This window comes from Glandiceps talaboti, chromosome 22, assembly GCF_964340395.1.
Source record: "Glandiceps talaboti chromosome 22, keGlaTala1.1, whole genome shotgun sequence".
Classification (NCBI taxonomy): domain Eukaryota; kingdom Metazoa; phylum Hemichordata; class Enteropneusta; family Spengelidae; genus Glandiceps; species Glandiceps talaboti.
Genome location: NC_135570.1, coordinates 4760751 through 4780303, shown reverse-complemented (window position 1 = coordinate 4780303; position 19553 = coordinate 4760751). Strand labels below are relative to the sequence as shown.

Genomic DNA, 19553 nt, shown 5'->3' with positions numbered 1-19553 from the left:
CAACCACCACAAAACCATATAAGCAGAAATGTATACTGGTAAAATTAATTATTTGACATCGTGTGAGTCGACCCAAAATTTGAAGCTAGGTCATAGGTCAAAGGAAACAATAGTTCATCTAGTTGTAAATAGACAGCTTTTTGAGGCTTCCTCGTGTCCTGACAAAAATGCAATGTTATGTTCCAATTAGCTGACTCGTCCTTGTCAACAAAAATGCCCAAATCTCTAGCATTACAAGAAAAAAATTTGATTCTAATGCACCACCATTTTAGTATTTCGTGGGACAACCAGTTTCAGATACAACCAAAAAGTCATTTGGCTAGCCTTTTGCATACGTTAGGTATCTTGAATGCACCCATATATTAATATGTATAAGAGAACTTTATGATGTGTTAAAATTAGTGTGACTATTTGTTGCATTTGTACTTTTGTATGTAGTGTTTTGTGCCATAATTTCATTAGTGAACACAGCAAGAACTACTTCCCAAATACATCGTAATTATACTCATGTGTCATGTGGTGCATCATCCCAGTCCATCATCCACAGGTAGGACAAATTCAGTTTATTAAACATACAACTAAAAAGAACAGTACCTGTCATAAATAGTAGATTGAGTGACATGTTTGTTGAGAATTATAAAAAAATATTGTCATTGCACCACTTTACACAAAATGTCCTGACCAGAAACAATTCTTTCTTTTTTTTGGCCTAAAATATCATTTCTATCATTATACTGTCATTACTGTCCACTTCTTTATTCACCAAAAAACTCACCAATAACATATTATTTATCATAGTGTAGAAAAATTAGATATCATTTAGTTTGTAGTTTCCTGGTACTGATAGTATGTTGTAAGATTGCAAGTGTTTTCCAAACAAAACGACACAAACACACCACCATATAACATCTCAAAGTCTTCCTACTTGTATAAAACAAGTTTTCTCTGTCATAAATCATTACATTCCCTTTGTTGCATTATTCCGTTGATAAGTTAAATCATTAGTTGACAGTTTGAAAAGTACTGTAAATTCACTCATATTGAATTACTTCGTGTACATATTTTATAAAAACAGCTACAATACATATACATATACATTAGCTTCTGATGAACTTACCTCGCACCACACTGCCACCAAAGTGCTTTATTCTAAACACTGCCTTCCATATAAAAGAAAACACTTTTCACATTTATTTTCTTTAATATTGTGACTAAAAATTAAGTTAGTAATATGTATATTTCTTTCTTTGTAAATGTTCTTTTTTGTTTTTGAATGTATATAATAAATTTTGAAAATACCTGTCTGTGATGAACTACATGCTTATGGGTCTCTGTAACCATGGATACAAAATGTCTGTAACCATGGATACAAAATGTCCATCACAGCTCCTTAATAGCCTTCTCTGCAATATTGAGAAAATAGAATATTTTGTGCGAGACACACTAGAATTGAAAACAAATTGAAATACAATATTTGATATCTATGTAATAGGGTATGAAAATATTTCACTTGCAATGTCCAATCATTTTTCTATCAGAGGGGGTAATACTTATTTGCTCTCAACTCTCCCATTTTATTTTTATGATCAGTATCAAAGACTTTTTCACATGCTAATTTTGACAAGTAGTTATGTACTCTCTATTTTTTCAAATTACTTTGCATTGCCAAGCAATAAAAAAATATTTTCATTTTTTCCATAAGAAAAAATTGTGTTTTATTTCAGTGTGACTAAAGCAGATACCACACTACAGAAAGTCTTACTTGCAATAGCTACCAATGCAGTGTTCGGCAGATTGTCGGCAAAAATCGAGTAAAGTGCTAATGCACACATATATATTTCTATATAATTAATATCCTTTAAATATGTAGGGTTTAAAGTAATGTATATCATCACACGACATGTGGCACAGTGGTTAAGGTTCTTGACTTCAAACCCTTAGCCTGTAAAGTTTCAGGTTCAATTCCTGTTAAGGTATAGACATTTTTTTTCATTCACTTGGTGATTGTAAAAGATAAAAGTGATAAAAACACATGTGTAAAAGGGGGGGACCCGACAGAGTAGTGGGTAAGATTGTGGACTGGCAAGACAGAGTCCTGAGTTCAATTCCTAGACTGGCAAGTAGGACTGGAGTTGGAGTTGGAGTTGGAGTTGGAGTTGGAGTTGGTGTTGGAGTTGGAGTTGGAGTAGGAGTAGGAGTAGGAGTAGGAGTAGGAGTAGGAGTAGGAGTAGGAGTTGGAGTTGGAGTTGGAGTAGGAGTAGGAGTAGGAGTTGGAGTTGGAGTAGGAGTAGGAGTTGGAGTTGGAGTTGGAGTCGAGTTGGAAAAAAGAATTGCAAATAAATCTTTATTAGAACATTTTTTTATTGACTATAAATTTGAAACAATTTCAAAATAAATGTAAGTGTTAACTTTTTTTTGCTACACAACAAATGATTCTTTATTAGAACATTTATTTATTGAGTATAATTTTGAAACAATTTCAAAATAAATGACACAAATTAACTTTCATAGTAGCTTTAACCAATTATAATGTACCACTCCAAATAAAGACTACTATAATTCTTACTAGACTTTGTTCAATATATTCCAAGTACAAATATAAATGTCAACCCTATTTTCTAAGAGTAATTTCATAACAGTAATCAATACAACTGTACTAAAGGCAGAAATATCCTTGACTGCATTAAGTTGTTATGATGAGATATGTAGAATAATTTAATTGGTCACCATTTGGGTAAAATGAGGAACCTTCAGTGATATCCCAGTTTCACCTTGGAATGGAGTAGTACATTCTGACTGGTTAAAGCTACTATGAAAGTCACTGCTTTACAATTTGATAAGCATTAGAACATCATTGTGTACTGTGAAGAAGATGTACTTAATTCCTGTTTTACCCTGGTCCCTGGAGACTAAGTGAGGATGTTGTAAGAAGATGCAGGGAGAGCTAAAATTTACATACAAAGACATAGTGTCCTGGTAAAGTTACACCTCTCACTGTTAGTCTAGTAAACAAAAGAACACAATACAATCATCATTGGGGGCGCACTTCAAAATCCACTGCATATCATGTTTCGGAGGGTAATACTTTGGTGAAAGATCAAAATATTTTTGACAGTAGATAAATAAATGTTATTCGTCCTACATAACCATTTCGTATCATTTTTAGAATGCTAAGTTTGACAACATTATTGTGAATGGCATTGTAAAATAACTGACTGAAATACATCCTGTTGTCTACTTGTTGCATGCTTAAGACTAACTGAATCATGTCTCCATGTGACGTCTAGTTCTCACCTGATATTCATGTACTGTATTGCTCATTTAAGCACTTCTGAACAATTTGTTCAGTTTCATGCACAGCCAAACAATCAGCAGCCATGATGAAGAATTGTAGCTTTCACTTTGCCAAATCTGGGGCGCCCACCTCTCAATCTACATACAATAAAGTACTTTTCAAGTCTGTGTGTCAAAAGATCGAAATTTCAGATTGGCTCGTTCCTTTCGCTGATGATCCCTGGGAAGCCAATGTGAGTCTGAATCCTTTATCAATAATGTCAGCATCGTCTTCACCCTGTACAAAATAATAAACAAATGAAAGGTTTAGTATTTTGCACTAAATTAATTTTTTTCAAACTAAAAGATGAATAGTGAAACACCATCACCCATTTTTCTCACCTATTTTCAAAATTTCCAGCTGAGGAAAGCAAAATTCTACGTGCATAATTTATGAAAAATGAAAACAAAATAGTGGTGACTTTGAACATTTGATTTTGAGCAAATGAAGAACCAATGACTTTGTCATGATGTAGGAAGACCACGGTATAAATTCCATATTTTTTGTTTGAATGTCTTCAACTTGGCTTGTGCAAAGTATAATATGCAGACACTGAATACAATTGACATGAATTTTGACTACATTGGCATGATGTAGGAAGACCACGGTATAAATTCCATATTTTTTGTGTGAATGTCTTCAACTTGGCTTGTGCGAAGTATAATATGCAGACACTGAATACAATTGACATGAATTTTGACTACATTGGCATGATGTCGGAAGACCACGGTATAAATTCCATATTTTGTGTGTGAATGTCTTCAACTTGGCTTGTGCAAAGTATAATATGCAGACACTGAATACAAAATTGGCATGATGTAGGAAGACCTGGTATAAATTCCATATTTTTTGTGTGAATGTCTTCAACTTGGCTTGTGCAAAGTATAATATGCAGACACTGAATACAGTCGACATGCATTTTGACTACATTGGCTTGATGTAGGAAGACCACGGTATAAACTCCATATTTTTTGTGAGAATGTCTTCAACTTGGCTTGTGCAAAGTATAATATGCAGACACTGAATACAAAATTGGCATGATGTAGGAAGACCACGGTATAAATTCCATATTTTTTGTGTGAATGTCTTCAACTTGGCTTGTGCAAAATATAATATGCAGACACTGAATATAAAATCAACATGAATCTTTTGACTAGTTTGACATCACTGGGAGATTATTAAAGACATTTTATTAGAATTTAATAATCAAATTATATAATTTTATATAGCCAAAAATTTAATAAAACTAATTTTTTATTTTATCACTGGTGCAGTGGTTTTAAAGCCCATTATACCATGCACATGCCATTTAGAACAAAAAATATGAAATACTAGTATGCACTCTGGTCATTCTCCGTCACAACAACACATGTCTAGCTACATCACTGGTTCTGCTGTGTTCGAAATAAGAGTCAAAACGTTCAAAACTGCTATTACTTTCCCCAATTTTTTTTGGACATGTTATGATCAAAATCTGCAGATATAGTCCAGTCAATCTTAGCTAGCGGAAAAAATGGCCAAACCCAAACATAATTGCAACAGAAATAATTTTTAGTACATCTTGCTCAGAATTTTATGCTGAATAACATATCAAAAGTCCAGAAAAATCTAAGTGGTGGAACATGGCCAAAAATGACATTTCCTAATTAACAATATTAGTGAAAAAATAATATTCATGAGATATCATTTGTTCAAAAAACCTATGCAAGTAACATGTCTATGGGTAGGTCTGAAGGTGAGAAATTACTTTGGAGTCACTGTACGATCGTGCAACCATTCCCATAGACTTAATATGTGTATTTTTAATTACTTTAATTAAGGACACTGATTACTTGTAAGGTACAATAACTATACAATTTTTGAACGTCCCTGTTAGTTGTATGTCTATCATTAGGTATTTGACTAATTGAATCCCTTACTCTCATCATTAAATACCCCCTCCCTTGTTAGACAAATATGCATGCTAAATAAGTGTTAATTAGTGTAATTAACATGTAAAACAATACATTAGTAAGCATACATGATATTTTTTGTTCAATAGTTATTGACACTCGATTTTGAGTGAACATAACTTTTCAATCATCAAACCACTCCAAGGTAAGCTAAAGAATAGTTTGTTTCCTAATTAATTAATTAATTAATTAATTAATGTAATTATCGTCAAGATGTTGAGAAGTTTTTTCGATTTAAAGTATGCAAGTAATATGTCTTTCGATAGGTCTTGACCTTAACCCTTTCACCACCAATTCCCGCTATTGCGGGAACGCTCTAGGGCGCCCACCAATTCCCGCTATTGCGGGAACGCCAAAGTTCATTCACCTACCTCGCCGTTATGCCGTTTAACGGCAGCTATTGCTGCAAAAATTGCTGCCATAACTAGTTCCACACATGCGTATTAGCCTTGTTTTATCTACACAGCCATTTTGAAAGCATGACAGTGAACGGTATCTCGAGTATGATCCAAATGACGAGCGATCGTAATTTTTTGTGCGTTTTTCGCCCACGAAATCGAATTTCAACATGGCGGAAGTAATTAACGGCTCTCATAACATGGCCTACGATATAAATTATGTCACTATCTTTGGATATTTCGACAGAATTTGACTTGAAATACATCGTTGAATACAAGTGTTTAGCTATGGGAACACATTGTACTTGTATGTAAGCATCAAATTCCCGCTAAGGCCGTGTGAGCTGCCGACGGCAGTTTACGGTTGAATTTTTGAATGTCGTTCAAATTTACGCAAAATTGTGACCGTGCCGACGCCCATGCTAACGTTCTGGAGGTAATTTTGGGCTATATAGTGGATTATTTTGGTTTTATTTCTTTTTGTTACGGCTCAATAATGACTTGTATTTGTATTAGCTCAGTGTGTAGAGGTCAGTGGAGGGAAACTTACTCGTGATATGGGCGATTTTCCGATCGGATTTTTTACGCGAGTTTTTCAATGTAAAATTCAAATTTCAACATCGCTGAGGCAAAATCTGTCTCCCCTAACATCGTTTGCAATGTAAATAAAGGTGCTGTTCGTAGAAATTTCCACTCAATTTTGACTATGAATACGATGTTTTATACAAGGAGATGGCTGCGTGAACTCGATGCAGTATATGGAAGGATCAGATTATCGCAACGTAACTTCAAAGTCCCGACTGCAGATTTGCTTTTGTTGGTAAACATGTCGGCGAAAAGCGTCACGTTGGCGTTCCGATTCGGACTCGTAAACTACCAACTTGGGGGCATTTTTTACTGATTTTGAGGATAAATTTGGTGATAATTTTTTGTTGTTCTGTCAAATAATGATATATAATTACACAAACTGATTTTTCAGAAGGTATTGGGGCGACGACTTCAGATATTTTTGTCCCTTTGATTGCCGGTGTGGGGCTGACTATTGCGTCGTAATCGGATTAGTGAGCCGTTAATTATTTTCGTTCAAATTTATTACGACTAATAATAACATTTTCTGACAAATTTTCGCCGATTTTGACCATTTAACCAGTATACAGAAGTTTTGTAGGAACATAAATGTTGGTAATTTGAATTTTGTTTGTAATATAAATATTTTGTTTATTTGTGATATGTCAACCTATGCTTGTTTTATTAATATTTTATTACATTAATCCATATTTCGGTTATGTGTGTGATATTTGAATTTATGTATTTGCTACTATGATGTAGAAAATTTATTTTCCATTCAAATGATACCTTATTTTAAAAAAATAAGCAACTCTAAGTATTTTTATATCAGTTTGATTACACCACACTCACTCTCACATTATGTTAGTGAGGGGGCTGGTGGACAACACACAATCCCATGAGGCCATTGGTGGTGAAAGGGTTAAAAGTCAGATGAACATCATTATCAAATTGTCAAACCTGAGCGGGTTGTTGGTTTTATAAATATTCACCCTATTAGACATTGTGTAAGGAGAAGATTCTGTTTTCATTATGTGATTTTATATCACACTGTGTGTCCAGATGGTCGTTCAAAAATGATGTATGGTTCCAATCGTAGCTACACCATAATTATACAACCTCAACGCTGGCAGTATCTGAGATGCTGTACTCCTAGAACTTTTTGTCTTCTTCCCAATAGTTTTGATATCACTCAGAGAAAGAAATGCCCCTTAATTCTATCAAATATTCCGTCACTGTTTGTTTACATAGGATTGTATGCATATCTATAAATATGTCTTCTTTGGGTGGGTTTACCAGTGCTGCCCTTTGTCTTTCAATTAAGGCAGCACTGATTGACTTGTTTCTAGATCCTGTTTTATCACATACGTGCTATTATTAGTGGTACCGGTTTAGGAATAAGTTGTGATTATCTGCTTATCACAATTGTATATTTTATGTAGTTTTCTTGATTTTCAGTCATTCTAAATGAACGTACTATATTTGAAAAGTACAATTTGTGTAGTATCAGTGTGTTTGTTATTTCTTACGTTGTTGATACCTTTTGGTCTTTATGTTCAATTTGTTTAAAAGTGAAAAAAATCATGTTCACATTCTGTTCTGTCTCAAAACATGCCAGTTGAAACTTTAATTTCTAACTATGAACTATGACATCCTATGAGTTATTGCATTACATTTTACAATAAAGTTTGGCTTTACTAGTTATTACTTGGCATGTTCTACCCGTTATATTTCGTTTAAAGCTCGATTACTGACAACATGATCTTGAGTTTGTAAATTGAACTGTATATTGTTTTTAGTCAAAGATATATTCTTTTGAAATTGCGCTATGTAACACGGACACATATTACTCCTACAGACAAGTATTCAGATGAGTATTATACATTTGTAGATTTCCAATATAGTATTTAATGTGTTGTCCTAAATGGACAAAGTTCATTTATTGAGCTTGTGAGATATTTTATGCGATTGTCCCTTAATCCTTGTAGAAACAATGCTGATGATATCGTTTCAACAGATTTTTAACTCCTATTCTGTTTGAAAACGATTGTATAACTCTATAAGGGGTCGTGTGATGCAGAATACTATAGGCGAAACGTAGACCAAAGCTGATTGTAAGCAAAATGAAATATAGCTACAATCAATCACCTTTGTAATATTAATAGTCTGGCTGATAATGACAACGTATTATAATTATTTCATTTTTCTTTTTATTAGTTTTATCATCTAACTTTATTCATATTTTCTGTGTTTGTGTTTACATTGTTACACAATCATCACAACATTTGTTCTAATTCCAGATGACAATGCTAATTCTTACGACATGATATTTAAAATTATCAATACTTTAGTTTGAATAGCAGGGGCGGGTAAATGTAGCGAAGTACTTCAGCTTCCCTCATTTTGTTTTCAATTTCTACAAAAATATATGGTATATTTGTTTAAATTTCATTTGATTAATTTTTATTTAATTTTGATTCCAGTTTGTGAGGGTGATTTAATCAGTTTTTATTTTTATAATTTCTTATTCCCCATAAAACACGTGCACAAGAACTAAGCATTTATCAACCATGCAGTCCCTGTTTTTTAAATGAAAATTATTTGGTTTCCATAGAATCAGTGAGAATTTAAATCCTTTTAAAGTTTTGTCAGTCAATTTTATGACAGGAGTTTTCAAATGAAACAACTGAATTTGATAGCCTTCTTGACATGTCATTTGTTTCGAACAGAATTTATACCGTATGTAATTCCTGTTATATCAGGCTAACCATTAAGTTTGACTAATTATTTGAGTCACTACATAAATGATTGCGGGCTAGATTGAATTGGAAGACGATTGCCGTCTCATTGTGGTAAATTGACACAAACAAGTGACTGATGATGTTACTTTCAAACTATATCAGTGTTGAAAGGGGTGTTTGATTAGTTTATCTTTCTGCACTGTTAATAATAATATTTATAGAATTGAATCAGAAAGTTTGAAGATGGGAATGTGTTAAAAACGAACAATATGATAAGAAAGAGATTGGCCATTTAGTTTAGTGATGAGAAAGATGAGGGGAATGGACATCCTATAATACTTTTGTGTCCTTGTCGACCCTCAGTATAAGTACACCTTAATCTTGTGTTCCTCCTAAGTTAATAACTTGATATCAGTGCGGTATGCAATAACAATATGTACATATTAGTATACAGCGATACATTGGTATTAGAAGTACATAGTGATCCAGTGATATAAGTAGTAACTTTTGCAACATTGTTGGTTAGATGCATAAAGATCATTATACCTATACTATAGGGTGTAAGTTTCAGGCAAGATGCAATTGTTAACATTTATTGCCTTGATTTCTCTGTTGCATAACTACAAAACAGAAATGTGAGTTATCAGACTGTCTTTGATGACATTAAAAGGTCCATTTTAGCCTATGTAATTTGTCATTTCAAGACCTTCCCAAAGACATATTACTTGCGTGGGAGATTGATAAACCTTGTATATGCTAATTATGCTAATTACTAATTAATTAAGAATCTTTGATACATTTTACATGAAAGGTGTTTGATGATGACAAGCACGTTAAATTTATTTCCCACTGTACTGCAAATCAAATGAAATATAACCTGCATACATTTGTGTTAAAATGTTATCAAATTTGAATATGCTGATTATAATTTTTCATAATTTACATATCAATTATGCTGATGAGATGTTGAATCATCATGTATGAAGGTCCTAGTATGCTTTTTCACCCTTAGACCTATCAATTGACATGTTACTTGCTAGGTTTTATTTCGAAAACAGCATTTTAAGAATATACTATTCTCATTAATTATGCTAATTAATAAAAACCTTATTTCACCAGGTTCCACTACTTAGATTTTTCTAGACTTTTGATATGTTGTTCAGCATAAAATTCTGAGCAAGATGCACTAAAAATTATTTCTGTTGCAATTATGTTTGGGTCAAACCTTATTTTGACTGGACTAATAGCTCTTAGACAGGTGTGAATGTTTACATTTGGCCCCCATAAGTTGGAGATTACACAACAACACCTTTACATATATGTACAGGTATACCAGATGTCTATTGGCAACAGAAGGTGAGATTCTTTTGATTTGATTTCCACAACACTGTGCCTACAGTTGCCAGCGAAGGGATGATAAGGTAGCTCTCATAGATCATGGATGTATTAGTGAGATGTAGTTTACAGGATTTTTCTAAGGTTTTTGAGGTTGGGCATTATGTTACATATATCAGCACCATATTTACATATACCAGACGTCGCATGGCAACAGTAGGTGATTCACTTGATTTGATTGCCACTGCACCATCCTACAGTGTGCCTACAGTTGTAAGGGGAATTATGATAAGGACACCCCCGCAACGTATTGAACAGTCTAGATGTGAACTCAATCTGATGTCGTGTACACTTCGCGATTTTCTTTTGACTGTTACTTTTACTGTCATTTGATTAAAAGATTTGATGTGCACTATGACTTACCAATTTGTTGAAATTCATTCCACCTTCAGGAGCTTTAGGACTTGTTTCTCTCTTAGTGTTTCTCGGCTGCTCACTTTTGGCTGGCCATGTAGGGAAATCAGACTCATTTATTGGTAGAGGTGAGTCTTTGAAATATTCATGTTCTAATGCTGTGTCTGCAGTGATACGTCTCGTACCCGGGTTGTATGTTAAAGACCTAGAAAAAAATGTTTTTAAATTTAGTTTTGCTTTTCACTCTGTGTATCTTGGTTCTCCCTTGAAGAAACGTATCAATTTTTATGGAGGAAGTATACCCCACTTTGCCTGAGATGATTGGTTGCATCAAATCATTGGCAAAACATGAAAAACAATGACAGATATGGCGGCCATCTTGGATTTTCAAATGTCCAATCAGAACCATTAAAAATACCGCCAATGGCGTAGTAGCACAACTGTACAGTTTTTAAAAATGCTACCATGCGAACAATAAGTGTTCATTTGGTGAATGACTATCCAGTTGCCTATCCAACCATGTTGCTATCTTTACGATATATGCTATCATTTGGCTGTTGCTATGGATGTGGTCTTGTTGCTAGGCATATTTACATACATTTTTTGAATGTTTATTCAATTGTCTATTAATCTCCATTGTTATCTTCACAATATATGTGATCATTTGGCTGTTGCTATGGGCGTGGTCTTGTTGCTAGGCACACTTGCATACATTTTTTGAATGTTTATTCATTTGTCTTCTATTCCTTTTATCTTTGCAATATATGTGATTATTTGGCTGTTGCTATGGGCGTGGTCTTGTTGCTAGGCATATTTACATACATTTTTTTGAATGTTTATTCAATTGTCTATTAATCCCCTTTGTTATCTTTGCAATATATGTGATCATTTGGCTGTTGCTATGGGCGTGGTCTTGTTGCTAGGCACATTTGCATACATTTTTTGAATGTTTATTCATTTGTCTTTCTATTCCTGTTATCTTTGTAATATACATGATTATTTGGCTGTTGCTATGGGCGTGGTCTTGTTGCTAGGCAAATTTACATACATTTTTTGAGCGTTTATTCAATTGTCTATTAATCCCTGTTCTTATCTTTGTGAAATACACGACCGTTTGGCTGTTGCTATTGGCATGGTCATGGTTGCTATGGTATTTGCATACATTTTTTGAATGTTTATTCATTTGCCTACCATATGATCTTATTTGACCAAAATATACTGCCATTTGGTTGTTGCTAAGGGCGTGGTCATGGTTGCTAGGGCCAATTTTGTCAAAATGTTTTGAAGAATAACATGCAGAAACATCTCACCAAGTTTCAGACTCGGTGACCAAGTACTTTTTGAGATATAAGTTTTTGACCAAAAATGAACATTTTTACACCTAATTTGCATATCACTCATGGAATCATGGTATGCTTAATATTTCTTTGTCCATACATCCCTAGATACATTCCCATTAAATTTCAGCCCAATCTGCTCAGTAGTTTTGGAATTATAGATTTTTAACCAAAAAGACACATTTTTAGCCCTAATTTGCATATCACTAATGGAATCATCCCGTCATGGACAAATCTTACTTTACATCCCCTTAAGAATGTTCCCACCAAATTTCGCACCAATCTGCCCAGTAGTTTCTGAGTTTAAGTTTTTTGACCAAATATCACATTTTTTGACCCAAATCACACATCTGTGATGCGATCATTTTGATTTGAACAATTTCCCAACTAGACACCCAAGGTAATGGACCCACCAAATATCATGGCAATCGGTTCAGCAGTTTTTGAGTTTAAGTTGTTTACACACATAAACACACACACACACACACACACACACAGACAGACAGACCTCAGTTCAGTTGTGCTAAAAAAACATCCATCAGGAATATTCAGGCCATGTTTTATGCTCATATCACACCTGTGAAGACACCATAATTTGAACACAAAATACTGTAATGGGCTTTTGAACATCAGTCACTTTATAACCAGACATGAAAACAAAAGATAAACATAAATGGGTACGTGGGGGCGCTGTTCATTTTATTTTGACCTTAGCAATGGTAATAGTTACCAGTCATTTTTGAGTTTTTGATTCTTACTGTTTGCAAAGTCCAAGTTGTCCACGTTGACAGTATTATATGTAGTTATAGGCAGCCCTCAGATATGCAACCTATGGTCACTTTAAAAAATACAACCTTTTCCTATGAACTTGCATAACTAAATTGTTTCAATGAACTGTTACATCTAAAGAAGAACTCAGGTCTGCACTCTGAATGTTACCCAACACAATCAGACAGTCCACAGTCCCTACTGGCAAGCCCTCAGGTATGTAACCTTCACTGACTTATGTAATTTAGCACATGTATCAACAATAGTTTTACATTGAGTATATTTGAATTTGCCTATAGCCTGATTTCCATACTAGTATGTAGAATGAATCTCCTTACCTTTGCACCTAGCAGTAGTTCAGGAGCTCTATACCATAGTGTCACTACTATAGGCGTGTACTGTTTGAGAGGGGTACCATACTCCCTAGCTAGTCCAAAATCACCCACTTTGAGAACACCTTTATGACTTAGCAACAGGTTAGAAGTCTTCAGATCACGATGAAGTATCCAATTGTCATGGAGATGACGTACAGCCTGTAGTAACTGACGTAGAAGACATTTCACTTCACCTACATGGATATCATAGATAATATCAATATATGCATGAACACTCATTTCATAAGACAGTACTGCTAAAAATTTTGTTTCTGAAACAAAGTTGAACAAAAGAAGTGACGGGAAAAAGGACAATGTGATTTAAACTGTAAATATTTTGATATTATTCCCCAATGTTTTTCTTTGTTCATCAAAGGAAATATGAGTGACTCAAGAGACCCATGTCACTACAAGTCGCTGGATGAGTAGTGACAACCCTTAGGTCACGAGTATTTTCATGGTGAATGAAGAAAAGAATTTGGGGAATTATACCATTGCCAGTAAATATCAAAAAGAAATCGAGGAAAGAAATGGCAATTTTTAGTGTTTTGACTCATATTTCAAACACAGCAGAACTGATGACAGCCATTGTCGTGACATAGATGTGCATTGTCATGATGTAGAATGACAAGAGTAAATATTCCATATTTTTTATTGAACTTCATTCATGCATGGTATAGTGGTACATAAAAGCGTCTTCCATGATGGATGCCATGATAACTTTGACAAAGGCCTATATCGACACAATTGCCCTCAACTCCTTAGACATGCGTTGTTGTGGCATATTAATATAGATGTGCGTTGTCACGACCAGAGTAAATATTCCATATTTTTCATTGCACCTTGCCCGCGCAAGGTATAATGAACCAAAAAAACGTCACGTCTTCCATGATGGATGCTATAATTTGGCACGGACCTATATCGACACAATGGCCCTCAACTCCATAACTTCCAATGTATTTACTCTCATATCATTCCTGTTCACTTACCCAATGTGAATGGTTGTTTCATAGTTTCAAGTCATGTTCTACATAGTCCATAGTATATAAATCTTATCCATGTTACTACCGACGTATCTCCTGTTGAGGAAGTAGAAATGTGAATTAATAACCTGGGGTGAAAATTGTTGAATCCTGTGTTTCCCAACTTGTAGGTATTTGTTTATTGTACAAACACACTCAAAGACAAACATGCGTACATACATGATAATACTTACATACACACACACACACACACACATACATACATACATACATACATACGATGCGCATGATTCTTAGATCTTTCTTCATGTATTTGACCGTTCATTAGAACTTGCGGTGTTTCGTTCTATGTCATATCATCAGAACTGTTCTACTCATTACTTTGCATTCCTACATACATACCATGTGTCAAATATATATGCATACTATGAAGTTTGCCAATCAAATCAATTAGTCTGAAGTGATTGATTCGTCAATTAATTTCACAATGTACACAATTGGATTTAAATGTTAGAAAAACTAAATAAGCACCCAATAATAAGAAGTTAACTCGCTTAGAAAATTACCTTAATTAATTGAGAATCAAGTTAACTACATGTTATTCAATAATCTCAGAAAGAATATCCTACCAACACACTATCTCATGTTCACTGACCCCATAGCCCCACGTTGGGCGCCATCTTGAACTCTCGACCATATGAGTATTTGTAGACTACTTTGCCAAGTTACAGTAGAAACTCAACAGCAACACCACTAACCCGTAGACGACCGTTTAGCTATCCATGTATCAATGAGCCATTACCAAAATCACTCTGGAAAGTTGGCTATATAGTCAGTCTTATATTTGTATCTAGTTCATCACTTTCGAACGTACCGCCATGCAGGGTCTCCACACGCGGTTACCGTATATGGTATGCACTACGTCATCAAAGTTCACGACCTTTCCCGTCCCACTGACGTAAACGTGCATGATTGGTGGAACGCTCCGAAGTCAATCGCAATACGGCCCTCGAAATCAGTTTGCGATTATACTATTACTAGTGTTGCGCCGGACCGGAGTTTAGATAAAACGTAGGGAAAAAAGGCACGAGCGACTGTCGACAGTCTATGAGCGTCCCTAAAATGGCCTGAGAACCCTGCATATATAACCTGTCATTGCATTAAGATTTTTAGTAGCATTTCTTGACACCCTCTTGTCCATGTTTGATGGCTATACATTAATTAGGGGGTTAATGGTATCAAGAAGTAGTATAGTCACAGGTCGAAATCATGATTGCGAGGGAGGGCACTGATTTTTGGCAGTGATTATCGTAATTTATGCAGCCTCAGTCAGCTGTAAATTTGCATAATTTATTCAGTAAATATTTAGTCTCCATGAGCTGTGGCAAGTGATATCAGTGGGACTTGCATTTTGAAGGTCAAGAAGACAAGTTTTGTATTTTTTGTTTTAAATGTTTAACGTTTAGTGTTGAGTTATCGAAAAACACATTTTTTTTCTATTTTGCCTAATGCCGTAATTATTCAAAATGATGAAAGATTAACAATATATCCTACTGGACTTGTTGTTTTCATTTCATTGGCACCTGGTGGTGGCAGTCCCAGATGAAGTGGGTATGCATGCTTGTTAGAAATTTCATGGAAAAGGGGGTGTTTTTCGTCACCCATCAAGGTCCGTGGAATTGTAAATAAGGGGTACTTTTTCAGATCACCCTCCGAGAATAGGGGTAGGATGCCCTCTTTCTACTCTCTCTAGATTTCCTTGAAGGAAATACGGGGTTGTTTCTTGCAGTGATTTTCTCCCAGATTCACTAGGAAAATGATGTTTTTCATTGAAATATTCCGGGAAAAGGGTTACATTTGAAATTTTGCTAGCAACCATGGGGGTACTCACCCGTCCAGGGACCGCCACCGCCAGGGATTGGCAACAGGAGTGTACACTGTGAAACTGTTGCCATGCAAAACATCCAGTCCAGTAACTTACATTACAATTGTTCCATTAACTTCATACCTGGATGACTGAGAACATTGATATAGGGATTGATATAAGGATGTTTTACTTGTACCAGACAAGTGATTTGAAGCCTTCAGAAAGTGTTTTTTAGAAAGTACTTATCCCAATAGACGGGTAGAATTTCTCATGGTTGATTTAAAACCTCTACTCACTTTATACTATAGGTAAAACTTTTCTGTACTTGCAGAAACTTTCAAAGTGATATTTCAGCATATGAATAGAAGTATATGAACAATGTTTAGGGTTGGAGGTTTAAACTAGGGTCGGTTTGGTTACCAGAAACACATAATTGGTTATTTGGCCGTACTGAGAAACTATGTGTTGATACTACCATGTTTTAAAATTTTGTTTTTTTCCAGATTAGGATTTCATCCAAGACAAAATACACAAGCCGACACAAGACAAAAAGACACTATTACTATAAGTGTTTTGACTCAACTTTTTGTATGATATGTTTTATTAGATGCAAATATGAAAAGTTAACAAATAACATTAGCGTAGTCACCAGTCGATAATTTCAATACATAAAGCCAAAGCTCCCTGATGTATATAATTATAATATATATATGTTCCAAAAATGCATATTATAAAGCACTTGTTAGTCAGCTGTAAATATTTTTAATTAATTCACTGATTCATAACTGTATAAAATGTTATATACAAATGATAATATTAAGAAAGCATAATAAATGATTTTTGTTAATCAAAACATCTTAATTGCAAATTGCTGTATAATAAAACAGTTGTAAACCTTGATAGATACATTTGTCAAGTTGATTACTTTGTACAATAACCACGATAACATATCTATATGCATCGAGAAAAGTAAGTGGGTAAATATTTAGCAGGTATGGGTTTGACATGAATTCTCAAACGCATTTTGTACACTAGATAAAAACATGATAAATGTATGCATTATATACTCCATCTAAATAGTAATATATACAGATATTTTAATTCAAGCTAGGGGGTTGGGTTTCAGAAGGCTAGGTTCATACCCCCTAGCTTACACTTTAATATGTAGCTTTGACAGCAGGTCTTATTTGCTCGCCATACTGTAAGCTAAATCTAGTACTATACGTTTGCTGTGTATGTAAGGATTACAGTCCAACACTACTGAAATAGATCATTATGCTGATAACACACAAAAAAGGTGGGTTCAAGTATAACAAACAAATTTTTGTTATCCGTACATGTAAAATGTAAAATTCGGACACAAAATTAAGTATATTTGTAGCTGTTGTTACCAGCAAGAAATTCTTTTTTGAGTTGTACATGTAGTAAAGCTAGTAAGACATTTGTACATATCTATATGAAAGAGAAGAGTGTTGGAAGCCCTTGATTTGTTTGTACATATTTGACATTTTGGTTATACCTGCACCATTCATTCTGTGTAAGGTTCCTCTTCACAATCAGTGCAGTTTTATATAAAAATAACATTTATTTATACAAAATTCATTACTTTGTTTCCTTAGTACTTTCTTCATTTTTAGTACAAGTAAAATACACATTACAATTATACAAACTGACCAGTCAATGATCAGATAGTGATTTAATATGACGTAAAGGCACAAGATTGTGTAATACTCAAAATGGAGATTGAAATGGACAGCATTATATTTGAAATCCACATACTTGATTCAAACCTCTTGAAAATATTGATGTACAAACTAAGCACTGAGGTACAAAATGTAGCAGGCAGAATTTTCTACTCAAGCCATACATTTATGACATTTAGGATCATGTGTAGTATTCATTGCTTACAATCATTGTATTTTCATTACTGTAATCCAATTTTGTAAGTTTCAGAATTCCAGTAAGGCAAAAATATGTTTGTACCTTCTTGAATTGACGAGAGACTCTGATTATTGCTTGCAATTGGTAATTTACTGTATTTTGTCATTTTTGTAGTGTTCACTAGCTCTGTTTAATATTATCACAAAGAAACCAGTAAGATACTGCACCTGCTAATAGCAAGACTGAATGAACACAGTTTATTGTAATATTTTGTCTAAATAAAATGAACTACCATGCTACCATGCAGCCATTAAAACATTCACACCTGTGTGTCCGAGACATTTTGGAGTATATTCAAATGGCTGATTTCATTCAGGAAAAATATAGCATGAAATTACAATCAGATTTCATTCAGTCAAAATGTACAATGAAATTGCAGTCTTGCTGTCTTAAATTTGCTTGAATGAGGGCACTAAACTGGCTCGATAGCGATGGGATAAAATATCATTTTTGAGAAACATGATTTTAGGATATTTCAAGGCAGCCCCGTCATTAGTACTGTTGCAAACATACTGAAAACACTCAAATATGTTTTATGGGAAAACACTTCAAAATTATAACCAGACATACATGTACATTCATAAAATTTCTCTCTGAATATTATAAAATAAACATCTTGTTTTGCAATTCAGTAACTCTACTTTTAAAATATTTTTGTTTTTTTTCTTCATTATTAAAAAACATTTAAAATTACCAATAATTTTTTTAGATATGCATATAACAAGATGGCACCATACATTGAAAACCTTTCTTTGAGAAAAACTTTCTGTGAATGAATATTCATTTTCATTCACTGCAACAATGTCTTCGGATAAAAATTGTCATCATTGTGCAAAATATATATAAAAAAAACTTCTTTACAAATTGTGGTACTGTATCTTGTATAAATATTGCAGGATATATAGAGTAACTTATATATAAACTTTGTCACTTGATTAGGAGTGTCCAGGTTGTATATATGTGTTTATACCCCTGTGAGAGGCATTGGACCTCTCTGGAGTATATACGTATACTATACTTTAGTGAGAGGTACACCTTCGTCGCTATACGTTGTATCTGACGATGGTTTTCCACGTTTTGATCCTTTATTGTTTACTGTGACAGGGTCTATACTTTCTAATCTCATCAACAAACCACGGACTGATGATTCATCTTCCAGAAAGTCTGACGTATCCACAAACATGTCCATTGTTAATTCCTGTGGATCCAAACAAAATTAACATTTTAAGTTTTGTTTCTTACATACATATAGCTGCTAATGATGTAAAATAGAGAGAATGGTTACAGTCACAGTGTAACCTTAACCTCTATGTTATCATATACCCAGTATTGCTTCCTATGTAATTTAATGGCGAGTGCACACATTTAACCCAGGCACGTTTTGTCAAAATATAGTAAGAGGCACGCTCGTCGATATCCATTTACTCAGTGATTCAGTTTAGATTTTAGTCAATATTTTTACGTTTTCAAGCATAAAATTTTTAATGTTTCACTATCAGTTTTGATGTGATTGAAATGATCTTTCCATGCCATTACATAGGG

At 34.2% G+C, this 19553-nt stretch overlaps 2 protein-coding genes across 2 annotated transcripts in view; both read right to left on the bottom strand.

Annotated features, from left to right (window-relative positions):
- Window positions 1-3466: 3466 nt before the first annotated feature.
- On the bottom strand, window positions 3467-14974 carry LOC144452438 (cyclin-dependent kinase 11B-like). Its single transcript, XM_078143531.1, has 5 exons — window positions 14859-14974; window positions 14210-14299; window positions 13219-13414; window positions 10751-10946; window positions 3467-3571 (listed from the first exon to the last, which is right to left on the bottom strand). The coding sequence occupies exons 2-5, from the start codon at window positions 14229-14231 to the stop codon at window positions 3467-3469; spliced, it is 519 nt and encodes a 172-aa protein (XP_077999657.1). The 5' UTR covers window positions 14232-14299; window positions 14859-14974.
- Window positions 14975-16663: 1689 nt separating this feature from the next.
- The window catches only part of LOC144452437 (cadherin-23-like), a 135248-nt gene continuing 132358 nt past the window's right edge, over window positions 16664-19553 (bottom strand). The window contains exon 81 of the mRNA XM_078143530.1: window positions 16664-19209. Coding sequence (XP_077999656.1) covers window positions 19024-19209 — 186 coding nt within the window. The 3' untranslated portion in view covers window positions 16664-19023. The remainder of the gene's footprint in view (window positions 19210-19553) is intronic.